A 22,361-nucleotide genomic window follows, 5' to 3' on the forward strand; every position below is an offset into this window, starting at 1 on the left:
CGGCAAATAAAATAGGATTCATAATGTATAATTTTTTATATTTATCTTCCAAGTGCCCTCCATGGTCATGAACTTACAGATAACATCTGTATCAGACACTTCTGTGAACCTCACGTGGACACCCTCCTCTGACCCTAATAAGAGCTCATATACCTATACTGTGAAATATGGGTCTAAAAATAAGACTGGTATAACTACAAGCACCGTAGGGATAACAGACCTAGCCCCGGGAACAGATTACAGCTTCACAGTCTATGCAGTCACCAGTAATGGAACTTATAGCAATCCATCTACTGCTGCTAACACAACAACACGTAAGTTCATGTCTATGTGTTACATTGTTTTTATAACTGCAATCTTAAGGTGGGCTTCTTTCTCATTAACTAATTTGGTGACTTTTTGAGCAAAATGATGCAACTTTTTGAATAGTATGCAAAAAAATCTCTCCAGAGAGCCGAGCAACTTGACTGAAGTTGCGCCAAATTTTGAGACTTTAATAAGTTGCAATTGAAGAAGTAGCCAAGTACATCTGGAATCACTAAACTCCGCTCACAAAGCAAAAAACAAACAGGCGAGCACACCTGAAATAGGATTAAAGGAGCAGATAGAATATTTAATTGGGTGTAAATAAAAGACACACAACTGGACAAAAAAGAGGTGTAAAGGCAATAATGAATTAGGACTGATACGTTTTTATTTGGCCTTTTTTTTTCTGCTCCAGTTTATTCTGTAGTCAAACTTGGAGCTATAATTCAGGCAAACATGACTCAAGAATTGACATGTTTGATTTTTTTTCTTTACATGGAAAAGACAACAGCACCATGGGCCCTACAGGCATGTCCTCCAAAAAAATTAAGAATTGACTTTAAAGAGGTTCTGTCAGCACAGAATGACTGCTCAAACCAGGTATAGATGCATGGTGGATCATGGCATGCCCAAATGTTTAGGTGCACCTTCTCACCTGTTTATTTTCCATCTATTTCCACCCTTCTTTGGCTCTTTGGAGCCAGAGCTGTCAATCAAAGAGGGGGGTGGAGATGCAGGGAAAACGAGCAGGTAGGAAGGTGTTTTTAAATGATTGGCCCTGCCATGATGTACCGAGCATCTGTATTTGTTGTGAACAGTCATTCTGTGCTGACAGTCCTTTTTAATGAGTTATTTTAACACAGTTTTTATGTGAATTTCAACGCCAAATCTGTAAAATTAAAGTAAAAAAAAATTATGTGAACATATCCCAATTCTCCTTAAAGAAAAACCATATGGCCCCAATTCATAATTTCCTATGCACCTGTTTTTTTTCTTGTTTTGTGTTTTGCTTCTTTTTGTTTGCAGGCAATTTATTATGTTATTTGTGCCTATTATTTTATTCTGTTTTAAAGTCTATTTTATATATGCTCCCTTGTTTTTTTTGTTCGTCGCTTTCCACTTTGTTGGCGGAATTTAGCGATGCCAAATGTTTTCACCTGATTCTTCAACTGCGACTTTGAAAAAAATCAAAATTTGTCACAACTTCAATCCATTCCCCCCTGGTCTATTTTTAAGTATGCCAAAATTTTGATGCAATTTTTGCAGCTGGTTCTGGTGATGTATTTCTGTGCTGACAGGAGTTTTGGTGATATATTTGCAGTCGTGAATGGTGTATTTCTGTACTGTTTGGGGGATGGTATTCATGTACTAATGGTAGTTCTGGTAATGTATTTCTGTACAGATTGTAGTTCTGGGGATATATTTCTGTACTGAAGGTGGTTCTGGTGATGTACTCCTGTACTAATGGTGGTTCTGGTGTTGTATTTCTGTACTGCTGGTGGCTTTGGTGATGAATTTATATACTGTTGGTTGTTATTGTGATGTATTTCTGTACTGATAGTGGTTTTGATATTATATTTCTGAATGGTTGGTGGTTCTGGTGATGCATTCTTGTACTAAAGGTGGTACTGGTGTTTTATCCCTGTACTGTTGGTTGTTCTGGTGATGTATTTCTTTGGTGTTGGTGGTCTGGTGATGTATTCCTGTGCTGTTCATGATTCCGATCCTGTACACATGTAGCAATTAATAATTTGGCAGATATACTGACTCATGGCTATCTTAGTAAAGTATTGTGCCATCTGACAAGTTTTTGGTATTTCTGTCTTCTAAGTGTCCACTTCTGTCACGAACTTGGTGGTTACATCTGTATCAGACACTTCTGTGACTCTCATGTGGCCACCCTCCTCTGACCCCAATAACAGCTCATACACCTATACTGTGAAATATGGGTCTAAAAGTGTGCCTGGTATAAAGAATAATACCGCAGTGGTAACAGGCCTAGCCCCGGGAACAGATTACAGCTTCACCGTCTTTTCAGTCACCAGTAATGGAACTTCTAGCAATCCATCTAATGTTGCTAATGCAACAACACGTAAGTTCATGTCTGAGTTACATTGTTTAATACTGTTCTAGCCCAGTTTTAATTGGAATTGTAGTAAAATCGTAGCAAATTCCCTCATCTGTCTGTCCTAGTGAAAACTTAGGTTGGGTTGTGGTGGATATATAGATCCATTTGTAAAGATTAAGGATTATTGCCCCGCACAAACAAGGAAAAAAAGAATAAAATATACACAGGCATTAAGCGTTCCTAGAGATACTATTGCTAGCAGAGTTCATAAGTCAGAGATGATAACAGTATATAGTGACTTACAGCTGACATTCTTTTTGATGGATTTTGTCACTTCTCCAGTCTTTTCCATCTAACCCATACGACCATGACATCTTCCAGCCACAATTCGTCTGCAGAGCTTACAACAAAGACTCATTTGATTTCTCATCGCTCCAGCACAGTCCTCCCCACCTATTCCCAACCTGCGCAATCTCTTTATTCTATTGACACCCCCAATATTATGTTTTCAGCTGCCTTATTTGTCCCTATGACTAAACTTGCTGTGGCAAAAAAACAATCCTCCTCTTAGTGCCTCATATAATAATGCTTAAAACAGGTAAAATTGCTCCCCTAGAAAATATTATTTCCTTGTGTAAGTGCCCCAGAAAACAGTGCCCACATTTTGCGCCCAAGAAAATAATAATGCTCGTGTGCACCTTTAACGGTCACAATACTCAGTGCCCCTATAATAATGCTGCCCACTTAATATTTTATAATGTTCCTCGAGTCCCCCTATGTACAGCTCCCCTATACACAATATAATGTTCCCCATCTCCTTATACACAGTATGATGGTCCCTCAGCACTTCTGTACATAGGGAAGCTGTGGGCCCATCATACTATGCATAGTATGATGAGCTCTCCGCTCCCTATACATAGCATGGTGAGCCCTCCACTCCCTGTACACAGTATGATGAGCACTCAGCTCCCAATACACAATATGATGTCCCTATAGCTCTCCTATACACAGTATGATGAACCCTCAGCTCCCTATACACAGTATGATGCCCCTCCGTTCCCTATATACAATATGATGCCCCCACAGCTGCCTATATGTAATATGATGTCCACACAGCTCCGTATATAGATCATGATATCCCTACAGCTACCCAATACCCAGTATAATGCTTCCCACATACATATATACAAATATATATATAAATTTCAGATTTAGCATATTGTGCCCTTTGTTTCCCAAAAGAGCGTATGGTTCTTGGGGAACACAGTCCCCACCACTCAACCCAATGGACCTTTCGGTATGGTTGGAAGCTATGACAAGTGTAGCTTTACATTTATAAATACCTCTGATTATTATTGGTATGGCTAACAGAATTAGTATGTTCTTACAATTGCTCAAAAATAAATGTGCCTTTAATGGTGGCATGCTTAGTCTTCGTGCTTAGGGCAGTGTTAGCTGTAAATAGAGTCCCCCATAATATATTCTTGTATTATCAGAAAGATTGTCTCCAGATTTCCAAAAAGGTATTTCTAAGGCCTAAACATATTTATAATGCAATGTACAATTTCACTACATATTAAAATTTAAATTTCAAAACTAAAGAAATGATGGCCTAATGTGGTAAGTAAATTCACTAAATCCATGTGTCCAAGTCACAGGGCTATGATTATTAACTCAAGATAAAGAATTCAATGGTCGAAAAAAGAGAATCTCCCATTAGCTCCAGAATGTCGAGTCTTCGTCAATTCTAATGAAAGTATGAGATATTTAAGGGTCAATAACCTGATGTGGATGGGAGATATCCCGATGTTTTTGTATCGGAACAAGCCAACAATAAGATGAGAGCCTTAGAGAATTTCTTTGTAAACACAAAATGGCCTTTAAGATCTTGGGTTGGCAGAGATGTGATCCACGCTAATGTTGTATCAATATAATTTCTTTGTACTAGCTGTTCCTATAGGTAGGTATGCTGCATAAGGGAATATCCAATTATGTCTTACAGCCTAAGGTAAGCTGAAATATGAGAAAAGCAATCAATTCAGCCCCAAGTGCATGTATCCACCACAATGGAAATGAAAAAATAATTAAATTCCATAAATGTGAAGAGGTATATAAGGATATGTAGGTTGGAAACACAGCAAAAAAAACCCAAAAACATACAATATATTTTGTGAAGGAGATTACAAAGAATAAAAAATGTGTAAGGAATTAAAACAATGTATGTAAAATGTGGAAATGTGTTTAAAAGAGTGGAAAGAAAAGAAAAATATTCACGAATAGTGAATAAATTATAAAAATATACAGAAGTATAAGAATTTTATGTACTAGAATAAATACTTAGGCCCCGAATCATCAAAGTATTTTTGCCAGTTAAACAGTTTGATAAGGCACAACGTTTTTGCGCAACTCAAGGGTGCACAAAAATGTAGCAACTTTTGGTGTTTTCACACCAGTTTCCCCCAGCTTTGCCAACATTTTGGTGGAGCATGGGATGGGGGCATGACATCACAACCCATCTAACGAGCTGTGGCATACCTTACGCCTGTCTTGAAGAATCGGGGCCAAATTATATAAGGATAATGATATTATTCCAAGTATCAAGTAAAAAAAAATGAAGTTCCATATTCATCCCACAAGACCAGACTACAGTAAAGGTCAAATTTCCAACACTCTCAACAGTTGTCGACCAGAGATAGGAGAATCAATTTGCAGAACTCGGATCCATCAGTGATGTGTGACTGTTGACCAGGAGGCCGACAGTTCTCCTATTACAGCGTTACCGGCTCTTCTTTTGATTTTGGCACGATGTCATCCTTGTGGCGTGATGTACACACAACGTCGTTCCAGCCCGACTAATCTAAAAGAAGGGCCAAAAATGTCGAGATGTAAGGAGATTCACAGGCCTCCTCTCCAGCAGTCATGGTGTGTTCACCTAGCCGATGGATCGGACACTTCCAAATTAATTCTCCCATCTCTATTGTCAACTATTTATTTATTTTACTCACTTATATAGCGCCATTAGTTCCACAGCGCTTTACAAACATCATGGACACTGTCCCAATTGGGGCTCACAATCTAAATTCCCTATCAGTATGTCTTTGGAGTGTGGGAGGAAACCGGAGAACCCGGAGGAAACCCACGCAATCATGGGGAGAACATACAAACTCCTTGTAGATGTTGTCATTGGTGGGATTTGAACCCAGGACCCCAGCGCTACAAGGCTGCAGTGTTAACCACTGAGCCACCGTGCTGCCCATTCTTCCATGCAAATATTAATTAAATTCAGAAGGGAAAAGTATACGGTGGCGCTCTCGGGAATACAACCAACAGGTCTGCGGCGAATTGTAAACAAAACCACAGTTGTCTAGAAAAGTAGTTAATAAATAGATATAATAATTCGCGCTGAGCTGTCGGATATAGGAAAGGAGTAGAGTTGTTTTAAAATCGATAAAATAAGTTTATTTGAAGTAGAATTAAAAATACGTAAATAGCAATGCTTAATATATAAAAGTCATTAGGGTTGTGTCCAAAAAGGTAGATAAGTTGAGATCCGATTTGATAGTAGGCAGTCAGTATTATCATAGAGACCATAGGTTTGCAATGACCTCTCCACCTGCAGAGCCGCCACGACATTTTTTTTACACTTTCTGCATGCTTCAATAGTCTCCATAGGAGACTAGAAGCTGCAGTTTCCTGATCGTTTCTACTGCATACAGGCGACGAGCAGATCACCTGTATGCAGGAGAAATGCTCCTTTGCTATGAGTGCCGACCACTAGGTGGCACTCATAGCTAGCGAGAAATGACAACCACAGGGGTCTGCTGCAGACCCCGGGTTGCCATGCCCACCCATCAGCCACCGATAACATTATCAACAGTATATACATTTCTGAATTTCAATGTGTATTTAATATTGTCTGAGTCATCAACCATGTGTGTGGTTCCATGTTCTGTGTGATGTTTGTTATTTTAATATTTTGCAATTAATAAAAATTTATATTTTACTGAATTTGCAAGCGCTCCTAATATTGTAGACTTTAGTTTATTGTAGCAATTATCTAACGTATTTACTAAGATTTGGACTGTGACTTCCTAAACTGAAAAAATTTGCATCTTGAGACCTCCAGGGAGTATGATGCTTTTCGAAAGCTTCCCCAAGGTCTGTATGTTCCACCAGACATGAATAATCTGTTGGACCAAATACTTGTACTACTTGACTGTTCTATAGCGCTTCTTGGGACTCCAAATCAAGAGCCTTATTTCCAAGAATATAATTATACAAAAGAGCATGCATTAAAACCCAGGCGCAATCCTTACTCTTTTTGGTATATTATTATTACCAAAATGTTTTCTTTTTTTTATAGACAGAATTCCATTTTGACAATGTCACAACATTTTTTATTACTATTTTTTCTATAGTGATTATATCCTTATATCATTTCTTTGTGCCTGGCCAAATTCTATTGCGATGACAAAAACCTTTGGCCTATATTTCATGGACCCCGATAGATAGTAGGACTGAAAAACAATCGAAAGTGTGTGGGGACCTCATAATTCTCTCCCAACAGATGATCTTGTATGAGTGGGGGGGGACTTGGACATGTTGCGTTACAATAAAAGGTCCTTTTGTTTCCCGAAAGATAAGCTTGACTGGTGGTGTCACAATACTTTCTGAATTCATTCTGAGACAGAACTCTATTATGATGGTGATTCAATAGTGTTTGTCAATATTTCTGGACATAATTTACTTGGTGATGTCTCAATTAGAGATGAGCGGATCTTTTGAGATTTCAATTCGCCGGCTTTGCCAAATTTTTCCTAAAGATTTGATTTGCGGCAAATAAATTTGTGCAAATCTCAATACTGGAAAGCTTGGAATTGCACGGAATATACATGGGTGGGGGGGGGGGGGGGGAGATGGAGAACCGTGCTGATTATAAGAGCTTACACTCCTACAGGAGAGAGAGGACCTTGCTGACCATAAGAGCTTACACTCTACGGGAGAGGGAGACTTAGGGCAGAGACTGACTACCGTATTTCTCCTGCAAGGATCACATCTTAAACCTGGTACTGGCTGTCTGCTCTCCTGACCTGAGGTTGACAGCTTCATAGAAATCCACCATGCTGTCATGCTCAGGTCAGAGGTGCTGGCCAGTCTGTCCAGTGCAATGTGATCATCTCATGAGTTATGCGGCAGTCTGTCTCTACCCTTACCCAGTGACTCTGGAGATGGAAAATAACTGACATTAACCCACATTCGGAAGCTTCAACAGTGTGGGAAATGGTGCTGGGCAAGTTTTTTTTTTGTGAACCGTGAATCAAATCTCAAAATATTCAAATTCACATGAAATTGCAGATTTCAGGAAATTTACTTGAGCTTAATCCTCCGCTGATTGATTCGCTGAACTCTAGTCACAATAATATTTTTTTCTCGTTGGAGGAATTCAGAGATAATAACTACCAGAGTGTGTGTCTGTATTCATGTGTACAATTCTATCACAATAGTGTTTTTTTCCTAGAAAGAATCTGATTGTCATGAAAGGGCTTATTTCTAATTGGGCTCAAAAAATCTTCAGTCTAAAAACTAACCATACATTCTCAATCAATAGATGTGGGACGAACGCTTCGCTTGTTGAGCCAACAGCTGTTACATAATGATAGCTCATGCACATATATGCTCAGTTTCACATACATGTGTTGTCAGTGGGCAAAAGGGAATACATTGGTGCCCAGACAACAGCTTATGCCATTGAGAACAAGGAAAGAGCTTGTTGCATTGTGTCATGTCATCTTTTTACCCTGACATAGGCTAAACAAACATCAACCAAGCATCTCATACATAAGATGGTCGGCCTGTCCCACCAAAGCCATCAGATTCTGCTAATTTCAGTCTATCTGTATGGCTACCTTAACACCAGTTGTGACATTATTTTGTTTTATTGGCATTCATTTAAAGGCCAAATCGCCAATTGATTACGAGATAGACAAGAGACAAACTGGATTGGCAGCTCTCCAGCCATTTTTTCCATTTTCTTAATCCAATAGATGAGAACTAGAGTTGGTGCCCATCAGTTCACAAGACCAGGTCCCTTGGCCACATCATTAATCTGTGGTTTACTGGATGGGAGGACTAAGAACCACCTCTTTCCTGATGAGGTCTGTGTCTCTTCTTCTGATCAGCCCACCTGCCTTATGTCATCGCTGCAATATGACCCCACACCAGGCTGGCTAATCGAGAGAAGTGTTGCAGATGCCAGGAGGTAAGAGGTAGTTCATAACCCTCCCATCCAGTAGTCACAGATTACTGACATGACCAATGGACCGAATTGATTTGCACCAACTCTGGTGAGAACCTCTTTAATAGAGAATTTACCACTCGTTATTAAAAAAAGAAGTAGATTTGTAACGGTAACAAAAATTACACACCTCCAACATGCATCACAAATTCAAGTTTTCTACATCTGCCACTGGTGCACATTAGTGACCTGAGGAAACGAAAGACTAATTTTCATTCTTGAATTTGACTCCTTAGAACCATCTCAAGTCACAAACTTGAAGGTATCTTCTGTAACAAGCAGTTCTGCGACACTTACGTGGACACCCTCCTCTGACATCAATAGCATATCTTACAGTTATACCGTAAATTATGGGTCTACCAATATAACCGGTATAAAGACTAGCCCCACAGAGATAAAGAGCCTAGATGCAGGAACGGAGTACAGCTTCACCATCTATGCAGTCATTAATGGGATTTCCAGCAAACCTTCTAATGTTGTTAAAGGGACAACAGGTAAGTGCATTAAATACGTCTTTTGTAACTGTTTCATACTTTATCAATAGTAAAGTAAGCAGAATAGGGATTCTTAAAACTTAATATTTAATATATCATTAAAATGTATAAAATGACAAAGCACATAGAAAAGCCAAAACAGGCCTGCGTACCAATATAGGTTTGGCTAAGGCAAATGTTTGCTAGAGAAAGTACCCTATAAATTAGACTTGGTCAATTCAGCACATAATAATTAGTCAGAAGTCAAAATGCCACTTCGACCATATCTAGGCACTCAGCCACATAGACTAATGGAATGGTCTCACCCAACTGCAGGCAAAGATAGGGATTTCAGACATCCATCTTCCAACTTTCATATGGAGATATAAGAATGCACCATGCTAATCCTTATTAGAGATGAGTTGGGGCCACAATGTCCAATTCAAAGAAAAACCGCCTCCCGACGCGTTTCATCCCACCTGGGACTCATCAGAGGATATGGCAGCCAGAGTGGAGGACTCAGCTGTACCAAGCGGCAAACACAGCGTCCTGCCTCCTTTGCTGCTTGGTACAGCTGAGTCCTCCATTCTGACAGTGTGAAAAATATTGCCGCATATGCTAGACTGTATGATGTGAACAAAAGGCATCTTGAGCACCCATCCAATTTACCATTATGACTGACCAGAATTGTAGTACATATAGACATGTGACTTTTGCCTTAGACAACGGGAAGCCAAACTGCTAAGCAGCCCAGTTTACCTATACACATGCCTGCTCAGCTCGGCCAAGTGAGTATGTATTTTCGATGAGAAGAGGGAAGTAAGAAGTTGGCAGACATCTCTTAATAACAAAATTATCAGATGATATTAAAATTTTATTCAAGTCTATCAAAAGTGGGGACATCTCCATGCACATTAGTGATTCTATCATCTTTTATTTCATATGATCGGCCACCTAAAGGAAGGTGGTCTCCTGCCATGTAACTGTTGACGATGCTTGGCCAACAGTCTAGTCAGATGGCTGGTTGTTCTTCCGAAGCTATGATGATGGGGTAACTGGTCATTAGAACCAGAAGATTTTGGTGTGCTGGGAAGAAGGTCCCCTAAGTCAATGGCTGTATTTTTTTAGAAGCCCATATGTAGGTCTTGTGTGCTGAAAGTAGTTTTAGGTATTAGGTAATAAACATTTTTTTTTAATAAAATTTATATCTTCTATTTCCAGAACCAAACGTAGTCCAAGGAGTGAACGTAATGTCTGTGTCAGAAACTACGGTGACTCTCCAGTGGAACCTCTCCACGGATCCTAATAATAATAACTATACTTACACTGTGGATGGTCAAGGTGCCCAATTCACCAAGATTTCAAATATAAACAGTAGCACCAATTCTGTAGTAATACAAAACCTATTACCAGGAGTGGACTACAACCTCACCGTTTCCGCAGTTACCTGGAACAATGTTTCCAGTGATCCTTCTAAAACAGTTTCTACAACAACAAGTAAGTTCATAAATAATTGAATACCGCTCTTGACATTATGCGTGTTTACATGAACCATTTCCTATTCTAAGCAACAGGGTGGTTACTTGTCATAACTCGTCATTAACACTTGTCTGCGGTTTTATGATAAAATACATTTATTTCTAGTTCAAAGAGATAATATTCAGGACAAATTCTGCAAGCCCAGCGAGTTAAATGACAAATTCTATAAAAAGTACTTCTGTATGTTGTAGACCCTCTAATGTATTGTTAATCATGGGGATCCAGGTCTTGTCAGAGGAAAAAATTGTTGCGTGGCCGAGTTTGATCCGATATTCAAACTGCACTCAGCCATGGAAGTCGGTGAGTCCATGGAAAACAATGGACTGCACTCAGGTGACATCTGAGTGCGGTCCGATTTCCCCAGACTGACACAATGGAGAAGATGGAGAAATTTTTTTCTCCATCTTCTCATCTGAGAGAATCACTTCACAGTATGATCACAATCTGATCAAACTCTGATCAGAGATTTATCAGAGTGTGATTAACATAATCCACCTGATTCTTTCAAATGAGAGAATATATGCTCGTGTGACCCTAGCCTTAGCTTGTGTACAATGGTGTATGGGCCCATAGACTTTCTATTGAGCCTGTTCACCAGCATGCCACTTTTATGCACATGGTTGAGCATTTCTGACCCAGGCTCCATTAATTTTCTCACCTTCACACTACCACCTGTTAGGACTTCTGTGGAGCCCTTGGTAGAAACCAAGCCTGAAGCAAGAGGACCGATGGGTCTTCCCACATTTTGATGGAAGGAGGGGTGATAGTTCTTGATCCTTTTTTAGTCTTTTGTCTTGAGGATAAGGACTTGAACTTCCATGCCACCTATTGGAAGCGGCTAGCCAAAAAGTCAATATAGACCCTTTAACGAGCCTCGTCACGTGACTTAGGCTAAAAGCCAAACCAGAATCTCAATTTGTAGACAGTGTTTCCTGGGTGTTGCCCCTCGTCAGTGCAAAATATGAGATCTGGTTTGGCTGTATCTGAGGCGTTTGACTGGGGTCTAAAAGGATAACGTTTCTCCTTGTGGGGAGTGACATACTTCACATGTCAGATTGAGGAGACTTTTAAGCCATGCAGTGTTCCTCTGGGAAAATTAAATATGCAAATTGCCTCTTCATAGAGGAAGAGGACATGACCTGTAGCGTCATGCATTGGAAGTAGCAATCCAAAAAGTAAATATCAACTCTTTAACGAGCCTTGGCATATGACTTAGGATGAAAGCCAAACCCGATTCTCAATTTGCAGACAAGGTGTCTCTGGGTATTGCCCCTCCTCAGTGCAAAGTAGAAGATCTGATTTGGATGTATGAGAGGCTTAAGACTGGGATCTAAGGGGTAACGTTTCTCCTTGTGGAGAGGCAATTTGCATATTTAATTTCTCACAGGAGCATTGCACAATGTATAAGTCTCCTTACACTGGCATGCCAGGCTTGTCGTTCTCCACAAGGAGAAATGTTTCTTCTTTTGTAGAGTTTAGACTTGTTATAACTATTTTAGACTTACAAGTCTCTCTCACTGCTGATTGTGTGAAGAAGGGCTTAAGGAGCAACCAGATATTAGATCCATTAAGATTATGGTGAACTTGAATAAGAATCAAGTCTTGTGTTTCTTGTTGATACTCTTCTACATATGTAGGACAATAAGAAGAAACAAGATTTAGTAGATATATTGTAACATTTGTATTTTATATTTCCAGAACCAAGCATAGTCCAAGGAGTGGAAGTAGTGGCTGTATCAGAGACTACGGTGACTCTTCACTGGGATTTATCCAAGGACACCAATACTATGAACTACACTTACACTGTGGGTGGTAACGGCGACAATTTCAATACAATTTCAAATATAAGCATCAATTCTGTAGTTGTACAAAACCTATTACCAGGAGTGGACTACAGCTTCACTGTCTCTGCAGTCACCAAGAACAAGGTTTCTAGCCAACCGTCTAATCTTGTTCGTAATACAACAAGTAAGTTGACATTATGTAGCGCCGACATTTACCTGTCGTACGTGAGATGATATGCAAAGTTTGAGAGTAAAGTAGGGTGTATTGAGCTGACGTAGCAGATCTCATCAGATCTCATGGTATATGTGTTTGCAGATAGGTTGGCACTGGAAGTGAAATGTATCATTTCACACCAACTATCCATTTGAAAGCAATTTCTGAATGTGCCACATTTACCATCATGGGAGCCAAGTCTTAAAAAGAGGATTTCTGTTCTTGTTTATCGAAAGAGGATGGAGATGCCCTATATTAGCCAAGATGGAGATCCCAAACAGGCTAAAAGGTCATGTTTGATTGTGGTGAGAGACCCTTTTAAAGTAGTTTTCCTGTCTCAGATGTTTATGCCATATCCACTTCTGAGACCTGCACCTATTTTGAGAATGAGTCCTCCTCTTGAGCCACTGTAAATGACGTAGATGTGAATGCAGAGAAACATGCATGTTCAGCCATCTCTTCATTCTCAGGTGGGACCCGTACACATGTGACATTCATGGCATGCATCATCAATGTTAAGGAGAGGAACATCCCTTCAATTCCTTCCTGACATCCACTGTAGATGGCTCTCCATGCCTGGCAGGTGTCAACTGTCTTATGCAACCAACACCTACTGCTAACAGTCACTGCTGTTTAACCCCTTAAATGCCAGTGTCTATCAGTGATGGTGGCATTTAAGTGGTTTGTTCCCGATGCGCTCCAATTCGATCCCCATTGCTCCCCGCCCTATAATGTGATCGTGGGGTGGTGATGGTTTGCCATAGCAGCTATGGGGCTATTGAAGACTAGAGATGAGCGGTGTTCGACTCGAACTGTTCGCCAATCTCAAATTCGAGCTGTTTTGGGCGGTGTTCGAGCCGTTCGGCGAACACAAACGATTTGAAAAAGATTCGGCTGTTCGAGGTTATGTTCGATAACTGTTCGTGCACCAAAATCATAACTGGATTTTTTCTCAGTAATGATGAAAATTAATGTTAATACGCAGTTTGAGTGTACAGCGGGGCGGGGGGAGGGGCAGGGGATGGATCTCTGCAGGAATAATGAAGATCTCCATTTTTTTTTCTCTTTCCCGCATTTGCAGTGGGGAGGTGCAATCTGTCAGCCTATCAGCAGCGCACACACGGAGCGAAGTGCTTTTTTTCACACAAGCAAGGGCATGTGTCATTGGCTGTGTATGTCACATGTCCTTGCCCTATAAGACCCAGCCATTTTCCCCGTCGCCACCATTTTCTCACTGCTGCAGCTGCGTGTTAGACGGCACCGCTGTTGCTGTGTGCGCTATACTTTGTTAATTTCAAGCCAATTTTCGCACAAATCTACAGATAGGTTGGGAGTAGGGAAGAGTTGTGATTGCAGTCCTTTTAAGGACTAGGTTACATCATTTCATACGACTTTTATCAGGCAGGTCTGTGCTCTTAAATGGATAGGTTGGGAGTAAAGACTAATTGTAATTGCAGTCCTTTTCAGGGCTGGGTTACATCAGTTCCTATCCGTTTTTGCCAGGCAGGTCTGTGCCAGTGCTGTGCAAGTTTTTTTCACAGCATTTGGGTAAATCTAGCAAAGCAAATCATTTTTGGCCTATTGCAGAGTGTGTTAGTCAGTGGAGTAGCCTATCTGTGTTGCAAGATATACCACCTGTGTATAGAATACCAATTTTTTTTACTGCACCTAGTGAAGTAAAACCTTTTGGGCATAGCATCATTCTATTAGTCCATCTATACTGACCTCCACCAGGGTGCAAATTAAAAATAATTTTTTTCTGCATCTAGCTCTGAAAAAATATTTAGGCTTCTAGCAGTGTGTGGGACTTGGTCTATTAGTCCATCTATACTGACCTCCATCAGGTTGCAAATTCAATATTTTTTTTTCTGCATCTAGCTCTGAAAAAATATTTAGGCTTCTAGCAGTGTGTGGGACTTGGTCTATTAGTCCATCTATACTGACCTCCATCAGGTTGCAAATTCAATATTTTTTTTTCTGCATCTAGCTCTGAAAAAATATTTAGGCTTGTAGCAGTGTGTGGGACTTGTTCTATTAGTCCATCTATACTGACCTCCATCAGGTTGCAAATTCAATATAATTTTTTTCTGCATCTAACCCAGCCAATACTTTTGGCCTAATACCACAGTTTGGCCACTCAGCTCTGCTCGGTTCCCATCCATTGTTTTTTTGTGCAAACAACTCCAGAGTTGTGAATTAGTTAACCACCAAAATGAGTGGAAAAAGGCCTGCTGCTGGTGGAAAGGGGAATAGGCGTGTTGGAAAGGGGAAAAAAGGTTCTGTCCGTGGAGTAGGTGTTAAAGCAACAGTAACATCTGCAGAAGAAAGACCATCTTCCAGCCAAACTAAAATGTCTACTTCTTTTAGCGGACAATGTGATAAGATCCCTTTCTTACGGCCGCGCCAATCACTACAAATTCCAGATGAGGCACAAAAACAGCAGGTGCTTCAATGGATATCAAGTGCTCCTTTAAGTGGGCTCTCCTCCACCTCAACTTCAACATCACAAATACTCCAGTCCTCAGAGGTGTCACCTCAATTGCACTTGCTTCCTCACAGCTCCCAAGTCTCCAGCTGCCCGTCTGAGTATGGGGTAGAACAGATGGTTGAGTCTGCAGAGCTGTTTACTCATACTATAGCCTGGGAATCAGAGGTCGGCTCCAGAGCTTCTGTGAATCCAGACGAGGAAATGATCTGCACTGATGCCCAGAATCTTTATGAGTCGGATCCAGGACCAGACGCAGAAGGTTCTGACCATAATGTAGACCCTCGTTCCCAAACTGTAACTCCTGTTGGTGGAGACAATGAGGAAGACGATGATGAGACTCAAATACCTGATTGGAGCGACAACTTTAGTTTTTTGTCAGGGCTGGAACAGGTTGGCTCTGAGGACGACGGGTGTGATAACACACAGGGTGATGATGATGAGGTTGAAGATCCCACTTACTGTCAACCCACAGTCAGTCAAGAGATGAGGTCAGCACAGGAGGTGGAGGAGGATGCTAGTGACGACGAGGTTAGGTTGCGCCTTCCTGGACAGAGACGTAGTACTGGAAGCACGTCAACAACTGCATCCTCAAACACAACTCTGCCTCTGACCACAAGTTGTGGTGACTCTTCAGGTCGCATGGGTGCTAAGCCTTGCATAGCCTGGGCATTTTTTCAGATCGATAAAGATGACCCAACTCGTGTTATCTGTAACATTTGTCAGCAAAAACTAAGTAGAGGCCAAAAAATACATAGTTTGAGTACTTCATGCATGAACCGGCACATGAAAATGAAGCATAGGTTGCAGTGGGAAGCTCACTGTGCTACAATGCGGCCTAGCCGGCCGGGCCAACCACCGTCTGCCACATCTTGTGCATCCGCGGCCTCTTCATCCACTGTGACTGGGGGGACAGCGGTCACACCTGTTTTGGGATGCAGACCTGCCACCTCTTTACCCGCAACAGCCAGCGTGATGGGCAGGTCATCATTTTCTTTGGAGGTGGAAACACCAGCTGGTGTTCAGCGCTGTCCGACATCGATAGCACCACCTTTGGATCAAGGCAACCTAACATGTCCGCCTGCATCTTCCTCACAGACCGGCAGTTTGCCGGGGACACCCTTCTCAACCCCCGTCTAAGCACAACAGCCAGCCCTCGGTCCCTCAGATGTGGACAAGTAAAAGACCATTTCCTCCTAGCCATGAGAAAGCTAAGAGGTTGAATTTCACCATCTGCAAGCTCTTGGCTACAGAAATGCTGCCTTTCCGCCTGGTGGACACAGAGGATTTTCGAGACCTTATGTCCGTCGCAGTGCCCCAGTACCAGATGCCCAGTCGGCACTACTTCTCAAAGAAAGGTGTGCCTGCGCTCCACCAGCATGTCGCACACAACATCACCGCTTCTTTGAGAAACTGTGTGTGACAGGGTGCATTTCACCACAGACACTTGGATGAGTAGGCATGGACAGGGGCGTTAAATGTCGCTGACTGGGCACTGGGTAACTATGGTGACAGCAGGACAAGGGGCTGCTGTCCAAGTCTTGCCGTCCCCACGAGTTGTGCGTCAATCCTCTTTATCTCAAAGTTCCTCCACTGCTTCTGCCTCCTCAACCTCCTCTCGGTCCTCCACCTGCACCCAAAGCCTGTCTGGTCATGCCAAAAGCTTTCTAACTGCGCAGAAGGGATCCTGCACACCTTACTATGCTGGCAGCAGGGCTCAACGTCATCAGGCGTTTTTTACTTTGAAATGTCTGGGAAATGTGAGTCACACAGCTGAGGAGTTGTGGTCAGCTCTGGAGAACCAGTCTCATGAATGGTTGTCTCCACTGGACCTGAAACCAGGGAAGGCCGTGTGCAACAATGCTGCAAACCTGGGTGCGGCCCTTCGCCGGGGCAATGTCACACACGTGCCTTTTATGGGTCACATGTTGAACCTGGTTGTCCAGCAATTTTTAGCCCACTATCCTGGACTAGATGGCCTTCTGCAGAGGGCACGGTCGCTGTGTGCTCACTTCCGTCGTTCGCATCCCGCAGCTCAGCGACTTACATCTCTACAGAAGTCGTTGGGCTTGCCACTTCACCGGCTAAAATGCGATGTGCCTACCCGGTGGAATTCAACTCTGCACATGTTGCAGCGACTGTGGCAGCACCGACAAGCCCTGGTGCAATACGTTCTGACATATAGCCTGGGCCAACGAGATCCAGAGGTGGGGCAAATCACGCTGGAGGAGTGGTCTCAGATCAGGGACCTATGCACCCTTCTGCACAGTTTTGAAATGGCGACAAAGATGTTTAGTGCTGATGATGCCATTATCAGCATGACTATTCCGGTGATTTACATGCTGGAGCACATGTTAAACAGAATTCGGAGTCAGGTGGTGGCACAAGAGGAGGTGGAGGAAGTAGAGGAGGAGGAGTTGTATGCGGAAGGGCTCACATCTGCAAGGTCCAGACGGTCGGCAGCACCAAGGCGGCAGGCATGTGAGGGTGGGGGAGATGGTTTTACCAGGGCGCATGGTAGCAGCCAAACTAGTGAGGAAGGTGCTGGAGCCCAGGAAGAAGTGGAGGACGAACTGATGGAAGACACATCAGATGAGGGAGACCTTGATCACATTTCTGTTGTGCGAGGTTGGGGGGAGAGGACAGAGGAAGGAAGCATGATTGTTACCTCGCCACCAACACAACAGGGACTTGGTGCTCCTGGATGCGCAAGACACATGAGTGCCTTCTTGCTGCACTACCTGCAACATGACGCTCGAATTGTGAGAATTAGAAATAATCCTGACTACTGGGTTGCCACACTGTTAGATCCCCGGTACAAAAGTAAATTTGCAGAAATAATTCCTGCCATAGAAAGGGATGCACGCATGCAGGAGTATCAGCAGAGACTGTTGCAGAATCTTACATGTGCTTTTCCACAAAACACCAGTGGTGCACGTAGTGAATCTCACAGTTCCAACTGGCCAACCGTGGGACCGTCAAGTGTTCAGCACTCAAACCGTAACAGAAACACAGTATCTGCTGGTAACATCAATTTTGCGGAATCATTTCACCACTTTTTTAGCCCATCCTTTGCAAGGCCACAGGAGACAAGAAGTCTGACACATAGTCAACGCCTAGAGACGATGGTACAGGAGTATCTCCAAGTAAACATTTAAGCCATGACTGTGTCATTAGACCCTTGCTCTTTTTGGGCTTCCAATCTGGATAAATGGCCGGAGCTAGCCACTTACGCCTTGGAGATCTTGTCATGCCCCGCAGCCAGCGTTCTGTCTGAACGTGTGTTCAGCGCTGCTGGTGTGCTGACAGATAAGCGCACGCGGCTCTCCACTGAGAATGTAGACAGACTCACGTTCATAAAGATGAACAAATCATGGATCTGAAACGACTTTTCTACCCCTGTGTCATCCTGGGGAGAGTAAAAGCTTGATGATTTGTTAAAATCACCTCACCAACCGTTTTAATCTTTCAAATTACTAATCATGTTTATCTGTATCTTGGCTGGAAAATAATTTGGGCTTTGTAGCAGTGTGCAGTACTGATTATATTAGGCCATCTATACTAAGCTCCACCAGATTTAAAATTAATAATTTTTAGCTGCATCTAGCCCGGAAAATAATTTTGGGGCTCTTAGATGCGCAAGACTCATGAGCGCCTTCTTGCTGCACTACCTGCAACATGACCCTCAGATTGTCAGAATTCGAAGTAATCCTGACTACTGGGTTGCCACACTCTTAGATCCCCCACACTCTTAGATCGACCTTTTCATTATAATAAAGAACAAAAAAATGGTCATTTTTGAAATTATAAGCATTAGCAGGTTATTAGAAACTGAAATCAAACAGTTTTCAACTCAAAACTTTATTCTAGGTGATGTTACATTTTCACATAGGACCCCTTGTTCGAAAGGAGCTTCTGAACTCTCTCGTCCATTGAATTTGTCAGGTTTTGGATGGTTTCTGCTTCAATTGTTTTGCATGAGGACAGAATACCCTCCCAGAGCTGTTGCTTAGATGTGAACTGCCTCCCGCCATCATAGACACTCCTTTTGATGATGCTCCAGAGGTTCTGAATGGGGTAGAGGTCAGGGGAGCATGGGGGTCACACCATAAGTTTGTCCCCTTTTATGCCCATATCAGCCAGAGATGCAGATGTGTTATGTGCAGCATGAGACGGTGCATTATCATGCATGAAAATGATCTTGCTGTGGAATACACGGTTCTTCTTCTTGAACCATGGCAGGAAGTGCTGTTTGAGAAACTCCACATACATTATGGAGTTCATCTTTACCCTTTCAGGGATCCTAAAGGGGCCGACAATCTCTCTCCCCATGATTCCAGCCCAAAACATTACTCCACCTCCTCCTTGTTGGCACCGTAGCCGTGTTTGCGTGGGGTGTCCATCAACCAGCCATCCTCCACTCCATCCATCTGGACCATCGAGCGTTGCACGGCACTCATCCGTGAACAAAACAGTTTTGAAGTCGGTCTTTATGTATTGTTTGGCCCACTGGAGCCGTTTCTGCTTGTGTGCAGTGGATAGAGGAGGTCGACAGGATGGCTTACGCACAGCTGCAAACCTCTGAAGGACTCTGCATCTTGTTGTTTGGGGGACGTTGGAGGCACCAGCAGCTTCAAAAACTTGTCTGCTGCTATGACGAGGCTTTTTTGCCGCTGTTCTTTTAACCTGACGTAATTGCCTGTAGGAAAGAGTCCTCAATTTTCCCTTATCAGCACGCACACGTGTGTACTGTGAATCAGCTACATACTTATTGATTGTGCGATGATCAGGATGAAGTGTCTTGGCAATGTTGATTGTAGTCATGCCTTGACCTAAACACTCCACAATTTGTTGCTTCTCAGCAGCCGACACATCCTTTTTCTTTCCCATTTTGGCAGAAAATGTAGGCTGCTTAATAATGTGGGACAGCCTTCTTAAGTAGTCTTGCCTTTCATTGGACACACCTGCCAAACTAATTAGCACAGGTGTCTGCAATTGCTTACAGTGATATAAAGAGCCCTGACACACATCACCATCAATGAGTTTAACTGACAAACAAACAAATTCTTCCCTTATCACTCCTAAACACTTTTTGCATAATAATTTGGAACACAGTGTACATGTGCTTTTCCACAAAACACCAGTGGTTCACGTAGTGAATCTTACAGTTCTAACTTGCCAACCGTGGTCTGTATGGAGTTGTTCAATAAAGGGCCCAAAATTAAGATAACATAGACGGGAGAGGTCTCTATGAATACGAATTCCTAAGTATTTGATACCCTGTGAAGGCCAGGCAAAGGGAAAGTTGGACTGGATGGAATCCTGTATGGATTTGGGGAGGGAGACATCGAGGGCCTCAGACTTCGCTGCATTGATTTTAAAATTTGACCATGTAACAAAGTGATCTATTTCAGCCATAACAGCAGGGATGGATATATGTGATTGAGTGATATATACTAGGACATCATCAGCAAATGCAGAGCACTTGTACTCGGTGCCTCCCACCTCAATCCACCTAATATTAGGGTTATGGCGAATTGATGAGAGCAGGTGCTCCGTCACTAGGATGTATAAGAGAGGGGACCGAGGACATCCCTGCCTTGTCCCATTGGTGATTATGAAAGGTGATGAAAATGTTCTGATGTCCCTGGGCCTTGGGACACCCGGAGCCGGACCCTTTTTGGTGGATGCTGGGGGTTGTAGTCTCCGTGGCAGCGACCCGGTTCCGTGGCTCAGGGCGGTCAAACCAGTGGCTTAACTATTTATGTGGTTTTGATGTTTAAATGTCCGACTACGCCACCCGTGGATTGCGATCAGAGTGAACCGCCGCTGCACGGCAGACCGCTGAGGCTGGTGTTGTGGGTGCAGCAGAGCGTAGTATAACTCCCCACGGGAGGAGTATAGCCTCAGGGCAGTGTATGCGGAGGATGGGGGTGATGGTGCAGGGCGGCAGCAGTAACGACACGGAGTCATTGATGCAGTCCAGGGCCTTTACTCACTGTTCTTATTATCCAGACCACTTCTGCAGGTAATGGCTGCCCATGTCGTACTGTGCTCACCAGGTGAGGGGCTCAGACAACTCCCAGATAACTTTGGAGCGCTTCACAGGACCCCCTTTGTGTGTCCTTTGTCTGGCCTTTCTTACCAACGCTTCTGTCCGGCTGCCTCGGGCCTCCTCTTGGTAAACTTGGCGCCAGTTTCCCTGACCCTATGTGGTGCCTTCCCAGCGGGTGTAGCGAGGGGCTGCGCCACAAAAAATGTCACAGCCTCCGGTTTATAGCTGAAGGTCGTTTCCCGCCTCCACTAGTTTCGGGGACCAGTCTCCCCCTTTGGCCTGACCCCTCCACGCAGGTGGATTCGGGCATGCGGTGGTGACTCGCCCATCCGCACCCCTGGGATCCCTTCGTTCCTCGTTCCTGGAGCCTTCTCCGCTCCTCTTCCTTCCTTCTCCCTCTTCCAGGCCTGGGCCTCTGTTACTAGGCCCGCCTCCGGAGCAGAGCTCATGCAGAGCCCCTGCTCCCTGTCACTTCTGCTCAGACTTCTCTGCACTGAACTAAGATGGTGCCCACCTTTTATACTCCCTTCTCAATGCACCCAGGAACTGCTTCCTCCCTGCTCCTGCACTTTGGGGTTCCCCTTCCTCGGTGTTCCTTCCCCCCACTCCAGCCAGGGACAGGGACTGTCATGCCCATCTCAGGGGCATATTGGTCGCCCTGCCCCACGGCAATGTGGTGTAATGCATGCAGGTGTCGGGGTCCTGATCCACACTCCATCCTTACCTGAGAGTGAGATATCGCACCTCTGGGTGAGGTGCAATACCTCTGTAGCAACAGAGCCCTCGGGGTGCTACAGTTCCATTTATCTTAAGCCTAGGTGATGTATTGCGATACAGGGCCGTGATTTTGGCTATAAAAGGGTCCCCTAGACCCCTACTAGACCCCTACCCCAAGCTTTTTAAGAGAATAATATATGGCGTGCCAGGAGACTCTATGGAATGCTTTCTCAGCATCCAACGAGAGTATCTAGTTACAAATTTTTAACTGCATCTAGCCCAGGAAATACTTTGTGCCTAGCAGCTGTTAGGTTTTTTCTAACAGGAGAGTTCTATCTTGCTGGTCACATGACCTTTTTTGCCTATTTAATCCTGCTCCGCCCTCCTGGCCTTGCTGGACTTCATTGTAATTTCTACTCTTTAGC

At 43.2% G+C, this 22,361-nt stretch overlaps 1 protein-coding gene across 11 annotated transcripts in view; it reads left to right on the plus strand.

The window, feature by feature from the left end:
* PTPRH (protein tyrosine phosphatase receptor type H) overlaps positions 1 to 22,361 on the plus strand; it is a 243,491-nt gene that overhangs the window by 172,316 nt on the left and 48,814 nt on the right. For 8 of the 11 annotated variants that reach the window (XM_073656350.1, XM_073656354.1, XM_073656352.1 and 5 more), the window contains 5 exons: positions 54 to 314; positions 2,138 to 2,398; positions 8,906 to 9,163; positions 10,364 to 10,639; positions 12,380 to 12,649. In XM_073656350.1, coding sequence (XP_073512451.1) covers positions 54 to 314; positions 2,138 to 2,398; positions 8,906 to 9,163; positions 10,364 to 10,639; positions 12,380 to 12,649 — 1,326 coding nt within the window. The remainder of the gene's footprint in view (positions 1 to 53; positions 315 to 2,137; positions 2,399 to 8,905; positions 9,164 to 10,363; positions 10,640 to 12,379; positions 12,650 to 22,361) is intronic. The other 3 variants (XM_073656355.1, XM_073656360.1, XM_073656351.1) reach the window with 2 other exon arrangements.

The sequence above is a fragment of the Phyllobates terribilis genome, unplaced genomic scaffold, assembly GCF_046119375.1.
Source record: "Phyllobates terribilis strain yellow unplaced genomic scaffold, ASM4611937v1 Scaffold_12__6_contigs__length_324123572, whole genome shotgun sequence".
Lineage (NCBI taxonomy): Eukaryota > Metazoa > Chordata > Amphibia > Anura > Dendrobatidae > Phyllobates > Phyllobates terribilis.